Below are 27,667 nucleotides of genomic sequence, written 5' to 3' on the forward strand. Positions count from 1 at the left end.
CACACCTTGTTGATCAGAACCCTTTTACCCAGACCAGAACTGAGAATCAGAGAGCACTCGGCAGAGACAGGTAACATGCATACAACGTGTATCTTTTGAAGTGCAGAGTAGAGTCCTAAACGAACATGAACAATTTTTGTTGGAGCAGGTTAGCAACATTTTTTAAATTCCCATAATTTCACTGTCTGACAAAGGAAAAAGTTTAAAGCAGAATACTAGTGCCCTGAGCACTGGTGTGATAGCAAATGAACATCTGTTCAGAAGCAGATCTGATCTGTAGTTCCTAATCATTCATCAATATAGTTACAAGTGAAGCCAGGGAGGTATTCTTCAAGTGCCACGCTAGTACACAGAAATATCCTAATATGAGTAAGCCTGTTTTAGGAAGGGCAAAACCATAAGAAATTACATGATTTAGTCTCGAAATGGCCAAAAAAGTATTCCCAAACCACATCAGATCTCCTGCTAGGCAGACTATGAAGTGCAGTGAGGGAAAAAGACAGGCAATATCACTTTAAACTACTTTTATCTTTTAGCTAAACTTGGCTTGAATAGTAGTAGTGTCACATATCAGAATAAGCAACAGCCATCCCTTTTAAATCACTAAGTCTATTTCTCTGGCTATGTTTTTTATTTTGTACTTTTTTCTGATAATCTATTTTAAAATGTGTAGCAATTTCACAAACACACACACACACATACACAAAGACACTGAAAAAATAAAAATATTTAGCTAGAAGTATATAACACAAAATATAAAAATATGTATAAAAGAAAATGCAATTAAATAGAAAAATAAAAATAGAAAATATAATTTGGGTACATCTATGCTAAAGAGATTCAATGCTAAGATAAATACTTCTCAGTTTTGATTATATACTTATGTTCTTATCAGGTGAAATAAAAAGAGCAGTAGTTACTATTTTACAAGTAAAACTAAAACCCAAAATTATTCTGAAGGTTATGTTAGCAACAATGCAGTTATAGGTACTATCATACAACTGTTTCTATCATACAATTTTCATACAAAAGCATTATATGATTTGCTCTATGTTATTAAAACCCCAGTAGTTTCAAAACATTTTCTTTGGAAGAATATATCCTATGTTAATAAAATGAAGATATAGATCAGAAGTCAGTAAGAACTTTACCTGAGGGATATGCACAAGATTGATCTTATTTTGTAAGATATAGAAATTATACTTTACTATATACTGCAAGTTTGGAAATGCTTCTAGCTTTGCACATTTCTTTGAAAGGACCATGTAACCCATTGCAATAAAAATAAGAGACTTGAAATGAGATCAGAAAGCAGTCTGATTATTTACATGAAAATACATAGACATGAGCCAGGCAAACTACATTCAAAGAGAATAAAGAAGAAAAAGGAAAATGTTATCTGAACTGATAGAGATGGTGACACAGGCTCTTTATTAGATACATTAAGTACTTAAAATAATTTCAGTTATATAATTAGGAAATATAAGAACTATAGGCTATTTAATCAGGATCTGGCATATTGGTTGAAAGGATTACTTTTCAGGTAATCTATTAAAAATTAATTTTGAACAGTAGTACTAAAATAGTGTTAGGAGGATTGGCTAAAGTATTTTAAATTTTTTTTCCAATTACCTAGGTCTCTAGTATGACACAAACTAATTTGCAATTTCAGAGTGTAGAGTTGGAAGCCTGGGTATATTAGTTGTAAGATTCTGGATCTGAAGCAAATCTAGGACCCAATTTCTCATGACTTAAAGCACAACTCAAGTAAAAGCACATGTATTTCATGTCAGTCTGTGCTGTACTAAAAGAGTATTTGAGCTCTCCTCATTATCTATGGGTACTGTAGTATATGCCTGGATAATAACATTCTCTAAAAATAGGGGCTTAATTACTGGAATTAAAGGATTTTTTAAAAGCCCCATAAAGCACCTACAGTTCAGAGTAAAGGTTTTCATGTTGTGATTAAATTTTAATTTCTTTGTACTAAAGAATAATGTGTTTATGTTTATTAAATAGGAAGTGTAAAATTTATTCCTTAACAATTCATTTCATTGCTTTTAATGTCTTGGATATTGTCAATAATATTATATGTAAGTGCGCTGTGGCCACTTAGCAACCTTGACTGGATTTTGAAAGAAGGTTTTGTTGGTTTTGAGATATATATTAGAAATGGCTGCTGCTTAACTGTTTATAAACATGAAATATATCCACATGAAACTTATGTAAAGATTTGCCATATACTTCTGAGATTTGAAGATTAATTGATCCAAAATGAAGTTTGAAAATAAGCTGCAAATATACATTGTTAGTATTCACTAGTTCTGATTATAACTTCCCCTCCAAAAAAGCAAGCAATATTTGTTAAAAACCAATTGTATTACGATGCATTTTATTTAATGTGTGCTCATGAAAATCAGGGAAAATAACCTTATTCATTTGTATAGAAATACTTGACCATACTTTATCAATGAGAAATAAATAACAAGCTGTAGTTCAGTAACTATAATTTTTACAGTGTTTCTCATATCTGTTATAGACTCCCTTCACATGTGAATTTACTACAAATGAAAGTAGTCAGAAACCTTTTTCTATCATTGTGTTATTGTTATTTCAAATGGTGTGACTAAGCAGCGAAAAAGACCAAGATTTAATTCCCCTATAGCTGTTTGCCTTTACCATATTGTACTAAAAGGCAGTAGTTTTAATTAATTAAAGAATGTTTATAGCATCCAATAGGCACTTCAATCCATAGAAAAGGTTCAATGACCTACTCTGAGTAATGAAACATCATCTGTAATAAATTCCTTTACCAGCCTGACATCAGGTGAAGAAAATTAGATTTTATTGACCTTGGCATATGGATAGACCTGTTGTGAATCAACAGTTTGTTACTTGCACAATGCATGATGGGCCAATCCCTCTATATGATTGTGCACCATGTTAAACAATCCTTTTTCCTAGACAATGCAATGATTTTCACCCTTTAACATGCTATGCATTTTACTTGACAATTTCTAAAGCAACTGTTTCTTTAACAACTGAGAATCATTACCTATCTTTAAAACACATAACTTTCCTTAAAGGAAAAAACATTCCCATATCTTGTCAATATTAACAGTAAGTATATATTTCAGCTGTTCGTTTTTAAAAGTGCAGAATGGTAGGTGTTTCACAACAAGCCTCCTCAGTGGAAGTGTCCAGTAAACAGACAGCCGTTACCATTTTAACAGTACAAAACCTGACCCCATATTAGTCCTGTGGTAGAGAATTTGACAGCTGAGGAACCTGAGAATACAAACATAAATTCACTGCTCTGCTTAGGGTCTGATACAGTGCTCTGCTTTTAGAGATGTACTTTCAAATTACAGGGGATGTTCAGGACTCAGGGACACCTACTTAAAATATATTTTATACAGCACACTTATTCTAGTCTGCATGAGTCTGAACCTGAAGTTTGCCAACCACAACAGCCTCCCAGATAGCCACTACAGAATAATGTTTGAGAGTAAGAAGTCTTACTTGGCCTTAGCCCATTAACACTTTCTAGAGAAATGATAAAAATATGAAATCTTGAATCAGAGAGAGGTGCAGGTACTGCAGATGCAGACAGCTGTCTTTCTGCTCTGTAGACAACAGACATAGGTAGGCTGATTAAGCATTATACTCCAACTATCTTTTTTTGTCCCAGCTCAGTAAACTCAAGCATGCATTATGTGCTTCAGACATTTTTTCTAAAGATAGGCTACTAGAAGTCTGACAAAAGAACATGCTGATATATTTTTTTTCTTTCTGCCTATAAACGTTATAATCAAGAGCTAGGCAGAGTAGGTTGTTTAACTACAAGGCACCTCTTGCTCATGTGAAAATATTTCACACTCTATCACAAATATTTTCCCCTTGCACTGCTGCTTCTGATGACTACAGTTGCAGTAATACTGCCTGAGTTCAGAGGTATTGTTCCCTGGAGTCTTATACCTTTATGAAAAGAAACCTGTGGGTTCAACGGGACAGGTAACAGATGTCTGCAATCTGGTCTCTCTGTGGGGCCAGTGTCTTCTATTCAAGCGTTTTCAGCTCAGTCACAACCAGAAAGGGAGGAGAGGTTGAAGGAAAGAGACTGAAATGTCTCTAGTTCAAGTGAGGAATTCTGTGTTGATAATATGTTCACTGCAAATATGCAGCCGTGATTCAACCTGAAAGACTCCATCACTTAAACTGAAGAAGAAATTAAAATATCATAGTAGTTTTGTTCTATTCAAAATGAAACATTTTGACTTTTCAATGCAAAGCTAACATAAGTCAACTTTAAAAAAAAGGCTAAGCACATCTGAAAATGGAGCATTTTATTCATTCCATGACAAATGATTTTGCTTTTAAACTGAGGTTGCCTTATGCAAAGAAAAGGAGACGGTTTACACTGATCTTTTTTTAATCTCAGTCACCAAACTGGAGCTAGTACTTTCTTTCAACAGCAAGTGATTTGGGGAATCTCCAATACTCAAGACGAATAACTATGTTGTGGTCTCTTTGCTGCCAGACTGGATTAGAAATCTTTTATGAAAAAGATTTTGAATATAGCAACAGTGTTTGCATGACAGGATTTTTTCTTTCTTTTTTAGGTCAGTCAAGATATGATACTATGATAACTACCTTGTATAGTGCAGTACTCAAGGTGGGACACATGGAAGAACTTGCTAAAGATTCATTTACCTGCCATTTCACCCACCTCTTCTTTCTGTGGCCTTTCCAGATTAAACCAGTGTCACATAACATGTAGGTCAAAACAAAAGCATAATTTCCTTTACTCATACTCATTAAAAGAACACGTATTCTCCTGAATATCACTTGCACAAAGTAAATCAGTATTTTCTATTCCTTAAAAATTTCCTTAGATATTAAGTACATCGATATTGACATAAAATAAAAGCATAATTAAGCAAGTTGAGAAGGAATCTCAAAAGTACATGATCAGGAACATGACACAAATAAACTTATTAGGAACAGAAACTTTTTCTGCTTTAGGTTTTCTTCTTTATAAAAAAGGACAATATATTGATGATTGAAAATCTGTAAGATGATGTCCTTAAGATAGTAAATGCAATTTATAAATCTTACTTTAGTTTACTGAGACTAAGAAACATCTTTTATGCTATGGGGTGCCACAGAGTCAAATTAGCATGCCTAATTTAACTGAATATTATTTTAGAATAGTTAGTAACAACTTGAATTACTTTTCTGTTTGATGTATTCTTTGTTTCCCTGTGTATATTTCAGTCACATAACTCATACATCTGTTATTCCCAGTATCAAGTCTATGATGTTTACACAGACCTCTCTGTAGGGCTTTTGGGCCTAACTGAATCATTATTTCAACATTGTGTCCTAATTTAATGATACTGTTACTTGAAATGCTGTCTTTTGCAAGTTTTCTCCCCCTTGGGGTTAACTCAGCCCTTTCACATTGAAATCAGAAAATCTGACCCTTCTCTTAAAGCAGGAGATGCTGGGAAGTGAACCCAGCTTTCTCAAGCACAGGATTCTCAGCTCTTCAGACCAGTAGAGTGGGCAATGTGACAGCTGAGATTCTGGGTTTCATGAACACATTTAAATCTTAATGCAATGTCAGTACTGGTTTCTGATAATGTGTGCTAATGATCATAAGATATGATTACTTAAAATGGTATATTAGGATTCATTCTTTAGACAGAGGTGGTGATGCTACTGCGTTCTTGCTTCCATTCTTTTCTATTTGACCATCACAAGAAGAAAAATTATTCTCCTGCAGATCCATTTTTAGGAACAAGTAATGATTATTTTTAAATCACTGTTCCATATTTATGTTGAGCCTTATTTGGAAAATAACATGGAGCCATTCCATATTGCAACTAACAAGTGTAACATTTTCAAGTGATTAAGGCACGGCTTCTGAACACAGAAGACCCTTTTGCAAATGGACTTGATTTCAATTTAATAAGAAACTGAAACAGGAGCTTCATTGAAAAGAAATGTCACAAGGTAGCTGCTAAGTCATTTGAAGATTTAAAAAACAACAGATAATGTGGATTTTTATTCATGAGTATTTACACATACTTAATCTTAGATTTTCCAAAGACTTAAATGTCTAAGCTTCTCTAGGCAGTTTAGAAATCCACACCTTTATTTCTTTCTTTCAATTTTAAAAGTCAGTAATACTAAGTTTTTTTGTTCAAAAACTATGCACACTTCATAGTTTCAAAATGTGTCAGAGTTCCTAATAATTAGTTTACCCCCTTCCAAAGCATTTTACAATATTGGCTAGTAGTCATTAAAAAGTCCTTCTACGCCTTGTGATATGCTCTCATCTTCATTTTGAGAAGGTAAACAAGTACTGAAAGATTTTGCTTTCGCACACAAGTACAACATGTGAGGACTTTCCCTACTGGTATGCTCTATTTACACATGAAACTTGGGATCAGATTGTCAAGGAATGCCCTTAGGTATTTAAGGATCATTACCAGGATTTAAAGCAGATGATTCTCCAACCTCAGACTTAACCTAACTTACTTCACTGAAGGAAATAGAACACCCTCGAGTTTCAAAAGACCTCTGCACACAGTATAAACTTAAAAGTTTCTCTTCAGTGAGGAAATTTTTTTACATGTTAATTTTCAGAGTTGAACCTCAGTGCAAGGACCTGCTTTACAAAACTGAATGATAGCCGTGGGAGCTCAAAACCTTGGAAAATCAGACAAGAGAAAACTAACATAACCCCCCAAAGAATTAGTTTTTTAAATCACAATAGATATTCACATGTGAAAATGCAGGAGTTTCAAACGAGTATGTGCTACTAACTCTGGAGCCCACTATGAATGTGACTTGAGTTCGACTTGCTGATGCTAAATCATTTAGATTGCACAGAAGATTCCACACTCTGGTAAATTAAGTCTTGTGGTTTAGCAGACATCTTAAAAAAGGGTTTTATTTTCACTTGCTTCAGGAAAATACTGCTGCAACATATTACGGTGTGTTGCCACATGCAAATAACTGTTAGTGGAACAAACTATTTGAGAACTAACATAAATAGGAAAATTCTATTCAACAGAAATAGGAATCCACATTTGTTTCCTCACTACACAAAAGGAGAAACATTTTAAAACATCAGCCTTTTACAATACTTTGCTCAAGTCTTTACATTCTTTTTTAGAAAAGCATAATCTTTCTGAATAGCCTTTCAGTATGCAGAAAATCACTGCTTTTTCCAACTTCTTTCAATATCTCAGTACCAAAGAAGGTAGGGACTGGAACTATATATTTTTGTAATTAATTTCCTTAAGATAATGTTAGAAACATCAGGTTTCTTAAAATATAGATGAATTTCAAGGTGAGTCTGCTAGCAGATGTTATTAATGGCATATGATTTATTGTGACATGAAATCTGATCTGAAACTCGTGTTATTAGATGAGCTTTTTATAAATTATAATTGCCAACTGCTGAAAATATGCAGAAAGACCACTGATAAACTAGCTTCATCTTCAGGGCTTAGAATATCTGCATTTGCTAAATGTCCAATATCTCTAGTCATGCTGAATGAGTATAATACATTGGGATGCGCAGATTAGGTTTGAGTTCAGATCTTTTCATAGTGTAATTCTTTCAGAATGAGAAGCATTAGAGGTAGGAAGAGGAGGTCATAGAAAATAAATGTTTACTATGGAACTTAGAAACAAACACTTGGGTTCATAGTATGTCATTGCATAGATGTTAAACAGATGGAGTATTTAAGAAAAAAGCCCCCATCTCTGACAGTTAAACGCAAAATTTATACTGTCAACATGAAAACAGTAAGAAGTTAGATAATATTCAAACATATTCAAACATCATTCTGTACAGCTCTAAGACAACAGCACAAACAGCATATTTTATCATTCTAAGGTCTATGAAGATTTGCATCTACACAAGACTTTCCAGGTCACTGCCATGGAAAACTAAAGAAAGTCTATAGGTAGGTTCTCCATGACAAACATTGGTGTTAATAATTATTTCTACATATTTCTTGCTTATTCCCTATAACTTTGTATCTCACTTTCCTCTCTGTGTGATTTTAAATGTTAAAGTCTCTGAAACATTGCTTTTACCCATCACAATTTAGGTGCTAAATTACCTAAATAAGAAGAGACAAACAGAAGCACTGCAATATGAATATTATCTAGTCCACAAACCAGATATTGCAAAAAAGTAAATTTACAGTACATATTGTAATATATTTTTAATATCCAGAAAAGCTCTGAGTTAATGCTGCAAATTCAAAAAGCAACACAAGGAACAGATGCAAAGTCTCATTCCCGAGTTTTTTACATATCCAAAGTTGTTTAATGATAAAAGCATTTATGTGTAAAACGGCATTCACTTGCCCTTACTAAGAGTATATATGGAAGAGCCCCCTGTCAATGTACCAGTGTGCGTGTGGGAATGAAACATAAGGATCACCATCTGCAGCTGTCTAATAAGTGTTCTTCAGTGCCTAATGGCAAAGTGTCAATTCAGGGATCCTCAGATACCACAATGTATCATCTTGTCCATGCTAGTCTTACAAGTCAAACATTTCACATGTGATAACAGTTTATTTATAATGCTATTCATTTCAGCTGAAATATCAGATATAAAACAGTTACGCTACAAGCAGTCTGGGAGTATATACTCAACATAAAATGCACCAATTTCCTCTCTTTTCTAAGAGTCAATATTTTAAAGGATGTGCCAAATTTAACCCCTCACAGAACACACCTTAATAACATGGAAAAAATCTTTTCATATGCAAATATTTTTAGATTCTTACCTACTGTTGAACTTCTCCGGATGTTTTTCTCTCATGATATGGAATCTGTGGGCAATTGAAGCATCCTAATGGGAAAAAGAAAACCATAAATCTATCATGACAGGAAAATTGCAAAACAGAAGGCCAAAACTTGTTTGTAAGTAAACTTGTGAACTGTCATTTTCAACAAGAACAAAGCTTAGAAAGCTTACAGGTAGACTGCTCCAAGAATGGTATAGATCAGACTATTTTATTACACTTGTTACAGCCTCCATTATTCCTTTTTACAAATCAGACATGATAGTTACATTTACTGAAAGTGGCCAAACTTCTGTATAGCAAATATCATCTAGATCTGGTGAGGGTTTACAATAGGAACAGTCATACAGTTCTTTCTTGTAGGAGTCCTATGTAAAGTCTATGAAATCTATTCCTTTAGTAAAGGTGAGTGATCAACTCAGCAGTTACTTTATATGACTATAGCTCGATATTCGCATGTGGCCATTCAATTTCTCTAAAATTTGGTAGAAAATGGGAATAAATGCCAGGAGATGCTCCATTTGCTTTATGCAGAGTGTGAAATCATGTGGGGGAAAAAATGGATTAATATAAAAAAAAGACCTGTTAATGAAATTAAATATATTTTGTCAAAATATTTTAAAATTTAGTAAATGATGCTAATAACATATTTGAATAATGTGTATGTGAAATGAATAGCACCATGAAATACTTTTATGTGTATAACAAAAAGAATCAAATCATTATGGTGCTGGAAGTTGCTGAAAATAGAATATTGGAACTTATGTGCTAGAATCCATTTTCCACAGCATTTTTGTACTGCCTTTGCAGGTATGAAAATAATGTTTTCTTAATTCCAGATCATATAATATTTATTTCACATACTAATCATTAAAATTTACAAACTGGGAATTAAGAACATTAGAAGTTTTTTCATCTTTCAATGAATGTATTAAATGAGGTGTGAGAGAATGAAATCTACCAACTCTTCAGTCTTGCGGGAGAAAGTAAACACAGAGAAATCAATTTGGATCATGTTTTTATAATTATGTCTTAAAATGCTGCATATATAAGAATATAAATATAAGGAGAGTTAGTTCAGTTAGTAAGAAATTTAATTGAATTCGAGTTCCCATGTAAATAGTTTGACAATGACTACAAATAAAACTATCACTATAATCAACTATCATGTATATAAAAAACTCAATACATTGTTTATCAACTTAAAATATTATGAAAAACAAAACCTAAGAATTTGAGAGAAGTATTAAATTCAGTATGAAGTCTGTATCTAGCAAGATTTTAAAGGATTTTCAAACAATGAGAATTATTAGCTTTTGGGGGGAAACTCAACGTTTTATATGCTTTTTGATTCCAAACATGACTAAAATATTTTATTTTTATTTAAACCAGTCAACATTAATACACATCTCAAATAAGCAAGCAAGTATTTAATGCATATTCATTAGTACCCACTAACATCAAAGATGGTTGCAACGCTTTATGTCTAAAATAGTTTTTTATTTTCTAGAATCCTAAGCGGGACATGCTCTGGAGAACAGACCGGTCCAACCTTCAAGGTTTGCATGAACTTTATTGCCATGTCTGAGACAAAACCGTTCAGATAGATTGATAACATTTAAAAAAACTTTTAAGACTATGACTAAAAAAGCAATATGTAAGTCTTAATATTTTACACACAATCTACCTACATAAAGATATAGCACAGAATTTTTAGGCAAAACCTGTGATCACTGATCAAATAACAAGATGTGCATATTTTGTTGCTTTATACATCATTATTTATTTATTTTTCTATTATCTTTAAGAATGGAATTGTCATTTAACATTTTACCGTTCTACAAGGAAGTAACACCAAATATCCCTAGTGAATGGACCAGTGTTAGTTATAAAATGTCTTATTGTTCTGTCCTGTCATCCAAACTGTCATCTGAAACTTTCAGTGCTATATTCTCAAACAGCACTCATCATCACTTTAAATTTATTTTTATGTGCAATTTTACAAGGCAAATATCCACAAGTATCCTAGTGATCCCACAGTTCTTGGAGACGGATGAAATAAAGCTGATAGTAAACCCTGAGACATCACACTTCTAAACAAAGCCTGCCAGCTGAACTAAAATAATAACTCTCTTAACTTTAGAAAGACCCATCATTCATACTTTATCCCACATTAGAAAAGTATATTTTTTAGCCAGTTCTATATGAAAAAGAAATAAAAGGACTACTGTTGGAGTTAACTGTTACTTTTCTATACACTGAAGCAAAAGACAGACCCAAGACAAAATGAATAAAGGAGTTGTAGCATATTAGACAGAAACTAGGAAACACTAATCAAGGACTAACTGTCTAATGAATGAAATGAAAAGGCTAATGTGCTTACTCATGCATAACAAATGCAAGGCACAAACAAGCTAGGGATCAATGCCCACTGCAGATGGCAAACAGACAGTTGTTTCCATGCAAGGTTGATTTGATCAAAATTTTCCCCTGCCTGAACATTTTCTGACTCCAAAACAGATCAACTAACTTAATGAGTTGAGAGGTAAAAAAAGTAATACACAAAGCTAATTTTGATGGGCACAACACAAGACAGGCATATGTCAGACCAATTTCATAAAGAAGTTGTTGAAAGGCTATTTTTATTAATGGAGACTGTAAACCACAGATAAACTCAAAAGCAGGGGAGCTGCTAAGGCTTTCTTCAGTTTATACTGCCCAACTGCTCTTTTGAACCCTCAACTGAATCCAACATAGTCCTTGGATTGCCTACCACAGGGACCTCTTCCCAAATATAACTCCACACCACAAAAAATCTGAAACCAGCCCATGCTGGTTGCATGAGAGCAAAATAATCCTTTGATTTAGAGGATTTAGGGGAAAAAAAGAAAAGAGAAAAAAAACCCCAACAAAACCTACACCAAGTTTTCTGTCTTTCAAAGGCCTATAATCTTATATTTTTAAGACAGTAGCATACAGACTAGTATAAATGAATGAAAAAACAACTGGAAGAATTGAAAGTAACAGGACTTGAGAGTGGGTAGGAAAGCAAGTTTTGTCTCCTAAGAGATTCAGAAATTATGAGACACCATCCTTGAATACTGAGGAACAACCATTAAAAGTTTTGTATTTCTGGATGAGGATAGCAAAGCGTCCTTCATTTTGAGCTGTTTCAGCTACATTTAAAATAGGATTCATTTTAGCAGACTTCAGTCAGTCATTTCGAAAAGAGGCATCTAGCCTTACCTGTTTAGAGCATACAACTGTTGCTGGACCAATGGTGAATTAATTTATTTTTCATGTCACAAACTATATTAAAATCACCTAATTAACTATACTGAGAAACAGAGCAATATCCACATATAAGTGCAATATTGTTTGCATATTGACACCTTAATATGCTGACCTTTCCTGGTACCTGATATTGTGGATGGGTAGTAAAATATGAGAAAGGATTTTTGTATTTTATAATAAAATTTAAGTTAAAGAGAAAATCCAGGAGTCAGTAAACTCAGGTGCTTCATGATGTTACCTAGCAAGGTATCAAGTAAACAGGTGTTTTTAGAAAGGTCATCTGACAGTCAGATACAGTCTATAATTAATATCACCTGTGGGCATTATTTATTAATTTTATTATTATTATTAATTGATATGTATGTCAGACTGAAACACAATTTTCTAGCAGTACTATACCTGAATCTAAATATTTTCTATTTTAAAAATAACATACAATAAATACACACAAACATACCTAAAATTTGGAAGAGCTTTATTATTAATAACGATCCGAGCAGACACAAAGCTGTCAGGCCTGCTGCAAGGTGAAAAGAGGAGGAAGGTTTTATGGGATCACTGTAGTATGAAACTAGCACCTTTCACAACACCCATGCTTCAGTCACAAAGCTCATTTCATACCTAAAAGCATTGTAATATTTTTCACTAAAGCATCCAAGAATGGATATTTTTAAGGAACACTTTTGCATCAAAATCAATGCTGGTGTATGAAGTAATGCTGAATACAGAGCATTTAAAGCAGAACTAAGTAACTAATCAGACAATTTTGTGTTTCTGAGAACATTATATGAATATTTGAGTTGTATGCTACTATTCTAAAATACTTTTTAAGATATATGATTTTTTAGTTATTTACATGTCATATGCAATATATGACAATAGCTAGATGATAATTTCTCTGAACTTTTGTTTCACAGAATAACCAATCTAATCTGAAAAAAACCCGCACACCTTGTTCTCTTTTGTATGCCTCTCTAGTTTAGATGGTTTGCACTCACTGCTGTAGTTTTTGAAAGCAGAGATGAAGGAATAGGTGTTTGAAGAACATAAAATGCCGTTTATCCCAGTTTTCTACAAAATTGTAGTCTCTTAAAAAAATGTACCTCTATATGTCCAGGTTGAATATTTGAGAGGTATGTGTGATGAACATGCAGACATTTACACATATATACACCTTTAATTTGAACCTGTTCAGAGTCTGAAGTAGCTGGACTACCCTTATATCTCACTCAGGTTTGTTTTAAATCCTGACAGTGAAGATAAGATAGAGAACAGACAGAGCATATCTGAATCTACTCCTAGGAAATGGAAAAAATATTTTAATTGAACTAGGACATTTCTCAAAGTGACCTGCCAAGAAGAAAAGAAGCTTAAGTTGCTACACCTCTTTAATACCTTATGATTGACTTACACACATATATATTCATCTTTTTAATGGGTATTAGCATTACCGGAAAGCAATCTGAAGCAGTCTTTTCTGAAGAGTAACCTTATACATTGTGAATAACCTTATAGAAAGATTAATGCATTTAATATATGTCTATCTATAAGCTTGCTGTGATTAAAATTTCCATTAAATAATAATTTTTATGCTGGTGAACAAACAAATGACCAATGTGTATCTTCTCTGGATATAAATGGTCTGATTATTTTTTTCTACGATGCTTCTTTAATTAAGGCTTAATGGATCCACAAGCCTAGGAAGCTTAAGGGATAATTCAGCAACCTGTAATCTTTGGATCAGAATGCAAATCTAACCTGAACAATCAGTTAGCCCATGTCAGTTATTAATGTGGAATAGTACAGATGTACAAAAATTATGACTGAAAATAGATAAAGTTTGTTGCAGTGGCTTAAGACTAAAAGTTATTTTAGAGATAAACAAACATCCTTATGATTATGCATTCTACTTTCTGCACATACACACAAAAGGCAAAAGACACACATACATACTTTATTTTAATATTTCCCACCCATATTAATCAACAGGGTAAGACAGGCAAATACTATGGTTAGTACTGAACCATTCAATGACCAAGTCTAGAAAAAGGTACGCAAGAAGCCTCAGGTCCTGTTTTGTTTGAATCAAGATGTCATTTCATCTTGATTCATTGACTCCCAGGTATTTTTGATTAAATTACATGCATTAACCTGAGAAAATTTCCAAAAAAGTTTCATTATTACATTAGTTTTTGGTGAAACACATGTTACTATATTTTCTACTGATATTCTGAGCCAGTACTATATGAGAGAGGTAATAGCTTGAGAAGGTCAGAGCAAGAAGAGATTTGAAGCTCTTTTTGATACAGTCTTACCAAAAGATAATGACAATTCACTTTAAGAAAAAAAATCTGTGAAAAATTTGAGAAATTTATGTTCCTGGTTTTCCAAGGAAAAACACAAAACCTGTCAAGATAATGCTATCCATTTTGTCACTGATATTCTTGACAGCCAGTCCTCTGATGGTCATGTTTAAACACGTTTCAGCTGAACATGTATTACTAAGTCAAGTGACAATTCATATTTTAAATACTCATTTAAAAAGGTAATATCTCTAAACCCAGGATGAAACATCAGTAACCACGGTATTTATAAATGATAGGCAAAAGACCAGAGTATGGTATATCTGGAATTTGTAACAAAATATTTGGAACAGGCTTATTTCCTTTCCCTTTTCATTTGAAGTCAGATCTGTATTGAGTTTCTGACACTATTTGTCAATAGAAATGTTTCACAAAGACAAAAAAGTGGAATCCATTTTGCAGGAAAATATGTGTTTGTGAAAAAAACCCAAACCAACCTACCCCTATGTTCTGCCTATGTATAAATCTATAGCATGTGGACACGTACCTAAACTGACTCATTATAATTTACTATCAATCAGTTCATATAGGGTGACCACATGTCCCAGATGTGTAGAGACCAGTCCTGTAAGACAAGCCTTTACACCAGTATGTCAAGGACTTCCTTTGAGGAGCTATTTTGGTTTCTAGAAACTGACACTAAATTTCTATGTATCTATATTTTTAAGTCACTAATTATATTCAAAGACCATCAAAGAAGACTGGGAGATAAAGCAGTTAGGTTATCAGACTAGATGACTAAAACAAACTCTGCCCTATGATGCAATACAATGCAGAGGACATGCACCCTCTAAGATGAGCTCTGCTGAGGATACACTGTGTTACTAAGCACATCTTCCTTTCTTTATATTTGTTCACCCTAAATTTACTGTAACTAGAGAAGGGTTCTTCTAGATCCATGCGGAATGTTTATGTGGTCACTAAAAGGAGAAGCAAAGTGATCACATGGCAATTAGCCAACATAGCCATATAGACAGTGTATTAAATATCTTGTATATTAAAAAGATCTCTGTGGTAAACCTTTAGTAGCATTTCTGATAACTGCTGACAGAGAACTATGTTGAAATTGTCCCAAATCATCCTGGACATGAGCATAACACAATCAAGGACACAGCTCATTGAAAGTCAGTGTAAGAACTGCAGTGTAATAGGCTGTTGCTTTAGCTGTTCTTCAGAAACACATAGCAGTGGCTCACAGATATCTTCAGTAAAAAGCACAAAAACAAAGTTTATATTAAGAGCCTGTCCAGCTTGAAATGAAATGAACACCTAAACTTTCACACCCAGCACTTTTGCAGTTCTGAGGGGAGAAAAGTGAGTAATTATTAAAAAAAAATAAAATTAATTACTAGGCATTTTTTGGTGAGATACTAAGTATTGTCATCACACTAAAAACATAAAGAAAAAGACATATTTGAGATAAGGAATAATTGCTTGTGCACTGTCTTGAAAAATTAAACTCAACTTATAGTTTTCAAAAACTGTGATAATAAAAAAAATAAAACGCCTAAGCAAAAAGTACAAACGCCCTTGGGTATTTTCATTTTGAGCTTTGATTAAGTTGGCATTACAGTAGTATTCTCAGGGACTACATGTAGGCCCTTAATTTAGGTGCCTAAACTGGCAGGATGATCTCTCTATCCTCCCAGTATGCTCAACAGTAAGAACCAAGCTCTTTGGAAAGGTTCTTCCAAAAAGCATGTAGACAAGTTTCTGTTCTGAATTGACATATGGAAATTTTTTGTTATTAATCATACAAGAAGCTGAGCACATCCAGCTTCTTAACTTTATGAAGCTATGCCTGAAATGCAACAGTCATCCAAAATCTTCACTGGGGTTCAAGCCAAATCTTGTATTACCACCCATTTTATATGCTCATTTGTGCTTGATAGGGATCAAATAATAAATGTTCACCTGACTTCTCCTTAGCAACTTCCCATAACTTGTTAGTCAAAGCCTTGGCAACAGAGCCTTATACTTTTAATACATATTTATGTTATTCATTTGTTTCCATAGCAGATATTTATTTTTATAAGAAGTATGCAAACCACTCAAACATCTCTCACTGATTTACACTCTGAAAGAATATTTTTTCTTAATTGAAAAAGGTCACTGTTTTCCTCATTCATTATGTTTTCTATTTGAAATTTAAATTTTTGCATTAGAATATTATTTATTATCTTCCCTATTGGATAAATATTAATTTATAAAAAATCCCACATACTCATAAATTAGGGCTAGATGTTCTCTCTCTCCACTGACTCCAAAGACAAACTTTTTAAGATCCTTTCCCTCAAACTTTTTATATAGCCTCTTTGCTCTTTCTTACAGGTCTAAAAGCAACTTTCTTGACTTTTGCTCAATATCTATATTTGTTCTTGTGTTGCATCAATCAAAATATTGTTTGAATCCTACTTTATTTTCTTGGTTTTGTCTTCACCTGTTATCCCCTACTAAGCAGACAGACAGTTATCATAACTCAGACTTTAATTTTGAAGTGTTTTTCATTTGTGTCAAGCTTCTTCCTTGGAAAAATTTCAATTACCTTCTTCACCTTCACCATCTTCTCCATTCGACTTGTGGTAAATGAGCTAAATGTTTGGGTTTTTCTGTCCTAAAAGAATGGACAGTTAACTTGTCCATTCCACAGTATTTGATAAGCAGCTCTTTACAACTAACACCAACTCACTCCCCCTTTCAGGAATTTCTCCCAGAATCTTCTTCCAGAACTTCCCTCTAATATAATTTTCCAGGTTCAGTGTCAGTGCCCTTTTCTTCTATTCCACTCTCAATTTTTTTCCTGAGCGGAAAAATTCACCACAACTTGTCTGCCCTGCAGGAGAAGAGCCTCTGCCAATACCACTGGCCTGTATGATCCAAGTGAGTATCTCTGATGATGAAGTAGTGATGAGCCTACTATTTAAACACTTGTTGCAAAATATCTGGAATGGTAGAACAGGCTCTGTTTTCTCTCATGGGATTTAGGACTGCTTAGGATCAAATGCTGTTGGTCCAGAGGCACAGTTAACTAAAGCAATAGTCTTCATCGGGTTTTTTTGAGCTACGGCTCTCCACAAAATTCTGTTGCCAATCTTTCATGCAGTCTTAATCTTACCTACACCATAACTTTCTTGTTAAGTGAGCCACTGTAGAATACTCCAATATGGAAAGAAAATCAAGTCCTTACTGCAAAATGCCTGATGTAACTTCTAAATGAATACAGATCAAGTCCATGGAAGTGTCACGTTCTGAGGGTCCACAGTTTGAGTGAGTAATGGTTGCAAGGATGTTTTGTCCTTTGGCTTTCAGATCTTGCCATCATTTGGTGATATGTCTTGGTTTGCAGTCCTGGCAAAGTTCATAAGCTTTCTAACTCCCACATACACTTCTACAAGCTTCCTTCCTCCTTTCCCCTCTACCAATCTAGGTCACATCCTTATACCGGTAAGCACTTGAGATCCAGTTCAGACCTTAAGGGTATGTATGACACTGCTGTGAGAAGGCAAAAACAGCAACTGAAGAGCATGCTTGTAGGCCCTGGGTAATGCTATCAGATATGAACGCGTGCTTATGGTAGGTGTAGTCAAATTTTACAAAATTGATTCACATACATTTTCCTCCTGAAACAGATCGAGTTTTCTCTATAGGTGCTTTGAATAAATAATTTAGGTATGTAAAACATTTTACAGAAATTATCTACCTAGTAGTGTATGGCACACAGAGGTTATGCAGTACCTATTTTTGTAGACTCTGGACATTAAAAGGCTTTCAAGTGAAATATATTTATTTATTCCACAGAGAGGTTCTATTATGTGGTATAAAGGGTATAAATCACAAGTTATTATCAGAATGTTGATACTTAGGGACAATAAAAAATTGTTCTTTATTGTACTTTTTTATCAAAACTAACACACAGTTAAAATTGGCTTCAGCTGAAAAGGAAAAAACACCCAGCAACTTTAGAAACTACCAATTCTGTATTTCACTACTGGCTTATGCAATACTATTTCACTATTAAGCAATCTCACAGCAAAATAAAAACTATAGCTCTTGATGTGGTCAGAAGCCCTGGAAACAGCACTAAAGCCCTTTATTATGGTTTCACGCGTACAGAATTTTGAACTGAATAAATAAAAATGTCCAAATTGCTATAGAAGTGCTGCACTGATCCTTCAGAGAGGGCTAATAAAATGTTTTTGTTGCCTTTCACATGTCATAGATCCAAGTTTGCAGAAGACTACTGAAAAAGTCTATAGAAATGTATGATGAGTGGAACTGAGAAATTCCTTAAATTTTCTAGCAAAAATATTCCCCCTCCCAAGCGTGTACTTGCATAATGCTTTTTGCCTAACCATCTGGAGAGGCTCAGTGCGTCATGGTTGTTTAGCAACTTACAGCTTTCATGGTGGCTTTGAATATGTTACACCAATATCCTATTCTCGGCCTCAAATTGTTTGGGAGGATTCTATATCTGCATAAAAACCCCTTGCATAAGTCCCATTTACTCAGGATTTCCAACACAGATGAGGTTTTCCAGAAGGCTCAGTTGTTTACACTACATATTGGGGTACAATTCCCCAAATTAATTATCTAGTTTACAGAGTTACTCCCCAAACGATCAAACTAAGGGTACAGCAAGCTGTAGTGCAGAGGCAGGAACAAGCAGAGTGAGAAAATGTTTAGTTTCCTCTCTGAAGCCAGTATCCCTTAAAATAATGCTCTTAGTTTGAAATGAGCCATGGAATATGGAATCACATACATGCAAGAGAATTATTATAAGTATGCAGAAATGGGAAACTATACTTGTATTTGCATGTATATCACAGTTTTAACACATGACTAGAGAGCTTTGTCATTTTGAAAATGTGCTGATACGGTGATTTCTGCTCCTGATGATCAAATTTGGGAGACAACTGAAGCACATAGTCAAAGTCAGATCCATAAAATTTCATTGCAAACAACTTGAATGGGACAGTTTCCCTGAACTCCAGGCCAGATAGTTATGTTATAAACATATTTTACAGATGGAAAACCACACTGGTTTTTGGTAACAGTAAGTCATTTTGCTTCATGAGACACAAGTTCTTAATATATCTGTGGTCTAAATGAAAGCATAATCAAATCACCCTTCAACTTCGTACTTTAAAGACCAGCAATGCAGTAGGCTGAAAGCTGCTCCTCGATTTTTAGAAATTTGCAAATCAAAGAGCACCTGTTTGTAAAGTGCTGCTTTGCTCAGCTACTTAAATAATGTAATCAATATTAAATAACAAGCTAGTATTCTCAAATTTGCTGCACAGTAAGCAGACACTTGTCTTGCCAATGTTTGTAATAAGTAATCCTTCTAATTATAGCTAAGACAAATGTAGTTAATATTAACTTTTACTCAACCATAAATATCACATTCATATGACATCAGAAGTTATCTAGAAGTAGAGAATGTTTTAATGGTTATAACTATTTTGTATGATACTAGCATTAATAAGGGCAATGTAAATCAGCTAAATCCAACTTCTATTAGCATTTTAGTTTTGCTAATCAAAACCTAAAAAAAACTTACACCATTTAAAGATCAGTGCAAACAAAATGTTTCCCAACTTTTGGAAAAGTATGAAACCAGAATTTAATATTTCTTCCAGTTTCAGTTATGTACATTGTATTCAAAGCCATTTCCTATCCAGATGTATGAAATATACTATTGAGACACTCCTCTAAGGACAACTTGGAACATATGAGACATTTCTTTCTGACAAAATGAAAACTGCAGCTCAAGCTGCCATGACTTTCCAAAGAAATGAATCGATGTCAACATTCCCCAAAGGGGCATTTTATAATGGCCTTCATTTATACATTATCTGTGACAAAAGCAGTGTTTCTGAAGTAAGAAATGTTTTTTGCCCTTAGTATTCTTTCAGTAAAAATACTTACACTGTTTAAAATTACTAAAGTATAATCTACAGCAATTTCAGTGTTATTGCACAAATTGTAAATCATGCTTTTTGAATTATGGATGGAATTTTTAAAAGGCTTCCATTTTTATAGTCTTTTGAAAGGACAATGAAATCTATAAAAAACCAGGATTACAATTTCAGCATTTAAAATCTACACAAAGTAATTCAAACAAATGTTATGACATTTAAGATAATGAAACCCTTTATTTATGCCAATGTGTCCTACTTCACATACAAGGAGTCAGAACAGATGTCCAAATACTGTAATGCCAGAAGAAAGTTAGGGCATATCTTGATTAATACTCTCAGAGCAGTCCATGGTGTCTCTTTAAAACTGGCATGCATTACTTCAAAACATCTATTCAAAATCCATTCTAGGAAACACAGCTAGACAAAGTGTTCCCAAGACAAAAGGAAAACAATAAAGCTCTGTATAACCCTTTTAGCAATGTAAGCTGCGTATTATCGACAGACCATTCATTGCAATCAACAAATGATTAATTGCAAATTTGTTGCTAAATTGACCACGAAAAAGACAAGCTTCAGGGTACTGTTAAAGAGGAAAAACTTATGTTAAAAATGATTGGAGACTTTTTGCAGTGAATTAATTCTAATCGATACTCTTGTTGACTACACAGTGGAATAAAGACTTCCTTAAATAGCGTATGTACCCATTATTGTAAATTAATATTTAACCTAATGCCTTGCGCTTTTTTTTCTCTTCTTTTGAAACAGCATTTCTCTAACTTCACCTTTAAGAACTACAGTCTACTATCAACTGCAACATAAACCAGATTTTTGTAATGTCTAAGATCAATCATCTTGGGAGGCATAATATGCGAGTAACAAAAATTTCTAATATGACAGTAATGATGTTTATTTAGACTATTTACATTAAAGTCTTCTTTTTATTTACTCTTGGCATGGATGAAATATTAGGTGCCTTTAAGCATATCTGCCTTACAAACTTCTGACAACTATGCAATCATTCACCTTTGTGCAAAGTCACGATTTCAGATTTTCCTGGCTGTGTCCTATTGTAGACACAGTCATATAACTAAAAATTAACTTTTTAATGATAAAGATAATTTCATTCCTGTGAAGGTCAACGTACTACTGTCAAATGATAGCATTTTTCGGTAGTTTGGGGTTTTTTTGGCATGCCAATGCTATCTTGAAAAGTGCTTTGCTTCTTGCATTTGACTAAGAGTTTGGTTTTCAAATTTTTGTTCAAGAAAACAATTCCCATTAACTTACAAACTGCTGTTGATAAATCATCTAATGATTTAAATATACTCACAACTATGGACTAACTTACAGTATTGACTATGAATGGACTGATGCATATGTTTAAAGCTCTCTCACTAATGAAAACTTTATCAAAAGAAAGTTTCTTATAAACGTGGTGTAGGCTAAACTGCAGAGCTGAACTATTTTTATTCTTTCACATTTTTTCATTGTAATATTACAGAAACATTCTGTTAAGATAATCCAATGGATATCTTATACTATGGCTTGTGGAAAAATAATTTTTTTTCCAGGCACTAGAAAATTTTTACTTCTACTTCACAACTACTCCTGCAACATATATAATTTTTTTAAATATACACACACCAAAGAAATAAATTTGAACACATTCTGGTTTCTCTGACTCCAAAGCAAATGATAAATTTATCTAAAAAGCACAGACAAGCTAAGGACACAGCTCAGAGCTGAAAGTTAAGCTGTTGAGAAACTGATACCAGTTTTTAAATGTCTATATAGGACAATTTTTGTCCTCATTAAGATTTCTGCCTTAAAGATCTCTGAAATATTATTTTCTTTGAGGAAAAAAAGAAAATGAAGAATCCAAAATACCTAGCTTTCAGATACTATACCATACTCAAAACTCTTACATATCCAGGAACTTCAAAACTCGACTCAAAATCCAGTTTGAGAGTCAAATGTATCTTGGCCATAACACCACGTCCTCTTCGCTGGAGCCTTCAGCAAAGTTCCGCCACTCAGTATCCAGAGACCTTCAAGGAGTTACTTATGTCTGTTTTTAAAAGAGCTTAGCAGAGCTTATAAAATAACTCAACCTAGTCCAGTGTCTTGTTTCCTGTTGGGGTTAAAAGTGAACTCGAGGCAAATTTAGAAAGGCAAGCATGAAGTGATACTTAAAATACTCTCTCAGCCGTCAAAATTTTTTGGCTCGGAAACTGGGCTGACAAAAACCTCCTGAATTTCAACAAAAGCAAACGCAAAGACTTGCATCTGGAGTGGGGTTATGCAATAATACAAATTGGTGCTGATGGTCTGGGAAGCAGATCTGAAAAAATCTAGGGGTCCTTGTGGACAGTAAGTTGAACATGAGTCACCAGTGCGCCCTTGCAGCAAAGGCAGCCAACAGCATCCTGGACTCTACCAGCAAGAGTGTATCCACCACACACAGGACAGTGATCCTTCCCCTCTGTTCAGTACTTCTGAAACTGCATTTGGAGTGCTGTCCAGTCTTGGGCTCCCCATTACTAGAAAGACATAGGACGTACTAGAACACACCCTACAGAGGGCCATCGAGCTGCTCAGGGGCTGCAGCACATGCCCCTTGAATAGAGGCTGAAGCAGCTTGTTAAGCCTCAAAGAAAGTTTCTGATGGGAGACTTCACTGCTGTCTACAGCTACCTGATCACAGGATGCAGAAAAGCAGTCACGTCAAGACTCTTGTCAGAGATGCACAGTGATAGGATGAAAGGCAACAAGACACAAGTCAAACACTGCACAGATAGGTATGTAATTTCCATTCTTGGAGGTGTTCAACATTCAATTTGAGAAGTCCCTGAAGAAACTGATCTGATTAGACTTGGTTCAGGTAGGCAGTTTGTCTAGAGGATCTCCAGAGGATCCTTCTAGTATGAATTATTCTCTGAGAGCCAGAAGTCTCTGTTGAATAGTCCTTACTGAATGTCTCTTAGATGAATTTCATGGTCTCTTGAGCCCACGTACTGCAAGCATCTTTGTAAGAGTTCTCCAGTTTAATTACATGCTGTATAGAGAAGTGTTTCCTTTTGTTTGCCTTGAAGCTGGAACCTAGTAGCTTCATTTGATGCTTTCCAGTCTTTATACTGGAAGAAACAGCAAACATAAATCCACCACCCATCTTCTCGCTCATGATTATATAGACCCTATCCTCTTTGCTGTATTTTCTCTACATTTTAGCCTACATAACTGTTCTAATTATGGAAGCTATTCCATATCTTTGATCATTCCTCTTGCCTTTCATTAAATCTTCCATTTTGATAACAGCATTTGTGAAATGAGAGGACCAAAACTGTACACACTAGTTCAAGAGGTAGGCACACCTCGAGCTTTACAGTAATCTCTGCTTTTCTCTTTGTTACTTTCCTAATAAGAGAATACTGCTGCTGCTGCAACCTTTTATACAATAAGCTAGAATCTCACACAGTCAACCAAGAAACAGAAGACCCAGTTTCAAGAATGTACTCAGATATTTATGGGTGAAACCCACATTTTTGTTGTCTAAACAGAGCATATAATCAGCAAGCTAAACTGTTTCCTTTATTTTTACAGGTAAAGTCACAGAATCACAGAATCAGCTAGGTTGGAAAGGACCTTGAAGATCATCCAGTCCAACTGTTAGCCTAACACTGACAGTTCCCAACTACACCATATCCCTCAGCGCTATGTCAACCCGACTCAAACACCTCCAGGGACGGGGACTCCACCACCTCCCTGGGCAGCCCATTCCAACGCCCAACAACCCGTTCTGTAAAGAAATGCTTCCTGACATCTAGTCTAAACCTTCCCTGGCACAACTTGAGGCCATTCCCTCTTGTCCTATCGCTTGTTACTTGGTTAAAGAGACTCATCCCCAGGTCTCTGCAACCTCCTTTCAGGTAGTTGTAGAAGGCGATGAGGTCTCCCCTCAGCCTCCTCAAGTCATGCTTTTATGAAGAATGGATAAAAGATTCATTGAAAAGGAACACAGGAGAAAAGATGAGAGCAAAAAAGCAGACATGACTGTATATGTATATGGTCCACGTGCATGTGAGGAACAGAGCAGACTGATAGAGTGGATTAATGATAAAGTAATTAATTCAGAAAGTCCTTCCTGTTTTCTGGTCCATGTTATGTGGACTACTTGTATAGTAGTAGCCTCTTAAACACTGACAGGTATGGGGCATTGACCACCTGTCTAGGAAGCTTATTTCAGTGTTTGACCACCCTCTCATTAAAGAAATGTTTCTTAATGTCCAGTCTAACACCCCCCTGACACAGCTTTGAACTGTTCCCACACATCCTGTCAATGGACACCAGGGAGAAGAGATCAACACCCTTGTCTCCACTATAGCTATAGAGAGAAATGAGACTGCCTCTCAGTCTCTTTTTTCTCCAAACTAGACAAATCCAGTGTCCTTACCCATTCCTCACAGGACATGCCCTCCAGCCCTTTCACCAGCTTTGTCTCCCTCCTCTGGATGCATTCAAGTACCTTAAAATCCTTCTTAAATTGCATGGCCCAGAACAGCAAACAGTAAAAAAGGTTGAGTCCATACCAATGCTAAAAACAGGTCTGTAGTTTCCTGGGTCTTCCTTCATGCCCTTCTTGTAAATTGGAATTTGCTTCCCTTGGCTTTTTGGATTTTGGGTTATTTTAGTAGATTATTTTGTGCTCTATGTACAAGCCAGTGCTAAGACCCCTGTATTGTCCATTCTCACTTTGTACCGTTCTATACTTTAAAAATACCCATGGCCATAGGTAGAAACATTCCTCAGGGATATTGTCTCTAGCAGTTAAATATTATTCATTACAACAGTTACAGCCTGTTGGGTTTTTTTTGCAAATCTGTAGCGTCAAAGAGCAGCAGTTCTTTTCCCTGCAAACAGTAAGAGAAACTAATAATAAGTTCTCAAAACATTAATATAAAACATAAGAAAGTGTTGTTTTCTTAACCTAGAAATGAGGAATTATAGGATAGGGCTGTGTTTGTAACTGAAAGTACACATTCTCTTTATTTTTCATTAAAGAGATATAAACAGGTGTAAAATGGCACAAAAAATTAAAACATTCATACGAAAAAAGTACCCTCCATTTGGTATAACAATGATTTTAAACTTAGCCTTTAAACTATGTCTTCATAAAGACTCTTTTCTGTAGTTTGGTTGTTTGGTGTTTTTTTTTGTTTTTTTTGTTTTTTTTTTTATAGGAGTTCTTTGTAATTCTGATACGTAAACCAAAAAACTGACATGCTATGTGAATTGAGTAGCCTCTTTGGATTCCAGCTGGCTTGGCTGTATGCCTTTCTAATGGTAATGAAGTCACACAGCTGCTAGGACAATCAGCTGGAGTTCAGATCATCACTAGCTAAATAGATATCCACTGACTGGCTTCTTATCAGGACTCATTAAAGTTCAGTGTTAACAAACTGTAGGGTTACATAGGTTTACATGGTTACAGCAAAGTGCCTTTTAAAAATGAACTTGTTGGAGCTGAAAAAAAATCTCTCCTTTTTCTGCCTATAAATGTTACTTTGTGCTGGTCAACTGAAGAAACATCCAATCCCACTCCCAGTGAAGTGAAAAGGAAAATTCCCATTCACTTGCATGGAAGTAAAACAAATCAGTTCCCAATGTTTCGGGGATTTTTGAAGAATACTGCTATTCAGATTACTTCAGAATGCCTCAGCTAAAGGGTCGCTAAGTATTCAGCTATGTCCAATTTTCAGCTCAGAATGCAGTGCATGCTAGATCTGTGAGAATTTACCAGCTTTTACTTTGCCCATCACATTGCTAGCATGTTTATGCCACACACAATGGTGAAGTTTCACCATTTCCTCAAGAGGTCAATTTTCTATTATGAAAATACAAGTAGATGTAAAACATTCGTTTTTAGCCCAACAGTACTACACAAGCTTCAGTGTGAACACAATAGATTACAGTATTAACTGCCTTCCCAATAGATAAATGGAGGACAAGATATGTTAATTTTCACAAAATCATTATTGGTATCTCTTTCACCTCTATAGTTTTTGTCATCCGTTTTCACTAAATAATATTTCAGTTATTAAACCTTATTAGAACATGGAACATGCAATGGCACTTGCTTGACATACTAAAATGGGATAAAAGGCTCTATCAGCCTAGTGTGAATGTGCAGCGACAGACCTAAAACATTCTCCACATTCTTCAAAACTGATACAGTCCTTAGACAAAGTTTCAGCTGTTATGAGTAATGGAACCAAATGGTTTCAGTGATGGGAACAAGTATCAACTGCTCTACTAGTGAAAATTTCAGTGAGAAGTAACAACGGTAAACAACTGAGCCTCTTTTAAATTAATGAGAAAATTTTTTACAAATATTCATTTGGTTGGGATTTTGGTCAGCAGTTTTATGAGTTACCTCACAACATAGGAGATGCACAATATAAAATTTACAAAGGGCTTAAAAGGACCTTATAGTCTTTCTACATAAGGACTTTATCTTATATTTATAATGATTTTTGCAAACAAGAAAAAATCCACCCAAATTACAAGCAAATTACATCCTGCACTCTAAACAGTTCTGACTTGATCTCCTCCCATTTTAAGGCTTACCCAGCTCCTTCCCATTGGGTTTCCTCTAAGAATCAAAAGCTAGTCAGTATTACTTATGTGAAACTCAGATGAAGGGCTTCAGCAACACCTCCAGATTATAATCAGCAAAATATCATAACTCCCACTAACCAATATATGGAAACTCACCCACGTAAATGATATCATCCTGGTTCAACTAAGCATGCTCAAACTGAGCAGTGACATTCATGCACAGGGAGAAGTCCATAGAAGGAAAATAACAATACTCCTACAGTTAATTACACTGAAAGAGAAACAGGCGAATAATTCCCTTACACTTGCACATATTCTGAATTCTACATTTTAGCTCTTGCTAGTAACAAAAAGAATTATTTTAGTTTTGATTTTTAAATTATTTTAGTGGCTATGAAAACTGGCAGGATGACAGCATTTTCTGCATAAAGTCCTATATTTATCCACTGAGCTTAGGTTTCCTTGCCAATATCCTTTGGCTTTTACCTACAGGAGCTACTTGTGCTGGCAAGCAATAAGTTCACTTCCATGGTTCACAGTTGAGGCTGTCAACAAATGTGCCAACTGTATGACATGGATATCTATTCAACAGAGAAGACTCAGCAGAATTAGTCTATAGGTTGTATAAATGTCACTT

The 27,667-nt window shown here is 34.7% G+C and overlaps 1 protein-coding gene across 5 annotated transcripts in view; it reads right to left on the minus strand.

Moving 5' to 3' along the window:
* DGKB (diacylglycerol kinase beta) overlaps positions 1-27,667 on the minus strand; it is a 360,852-nt gene that overhangs the window by 133,282 nt on the left and 199,903 nt on the right. For all 5 annotated transcript variants that reach the window (XM_074898029.1, XM_074898032.1, XM_074898031.1 and 2 more), the window contains one exon: positions 8,820-8,884. In XM_074898029.1, coding sequence (XP_074754130.1) covers positions 8,820-8,884 — 65 coding nt within the window. The remainder of the gene's footprint in view (positions 1-8,819; positions 8,885-27,667) is intronic.

Source organism: Athene noctua, chromosome 2, assembly GCF_965140245.1.
Source record: "Athene noctua chromosome 2, bAthNoc1.hap1.1, whole genome shotgun sequence".
Taxonomy (NCBI): domain Eukaryota; kingdom Metazoa; phylum Chordata; class Aves; order Strigiformes; family Strigidae; genus Athene; species Athene noctua.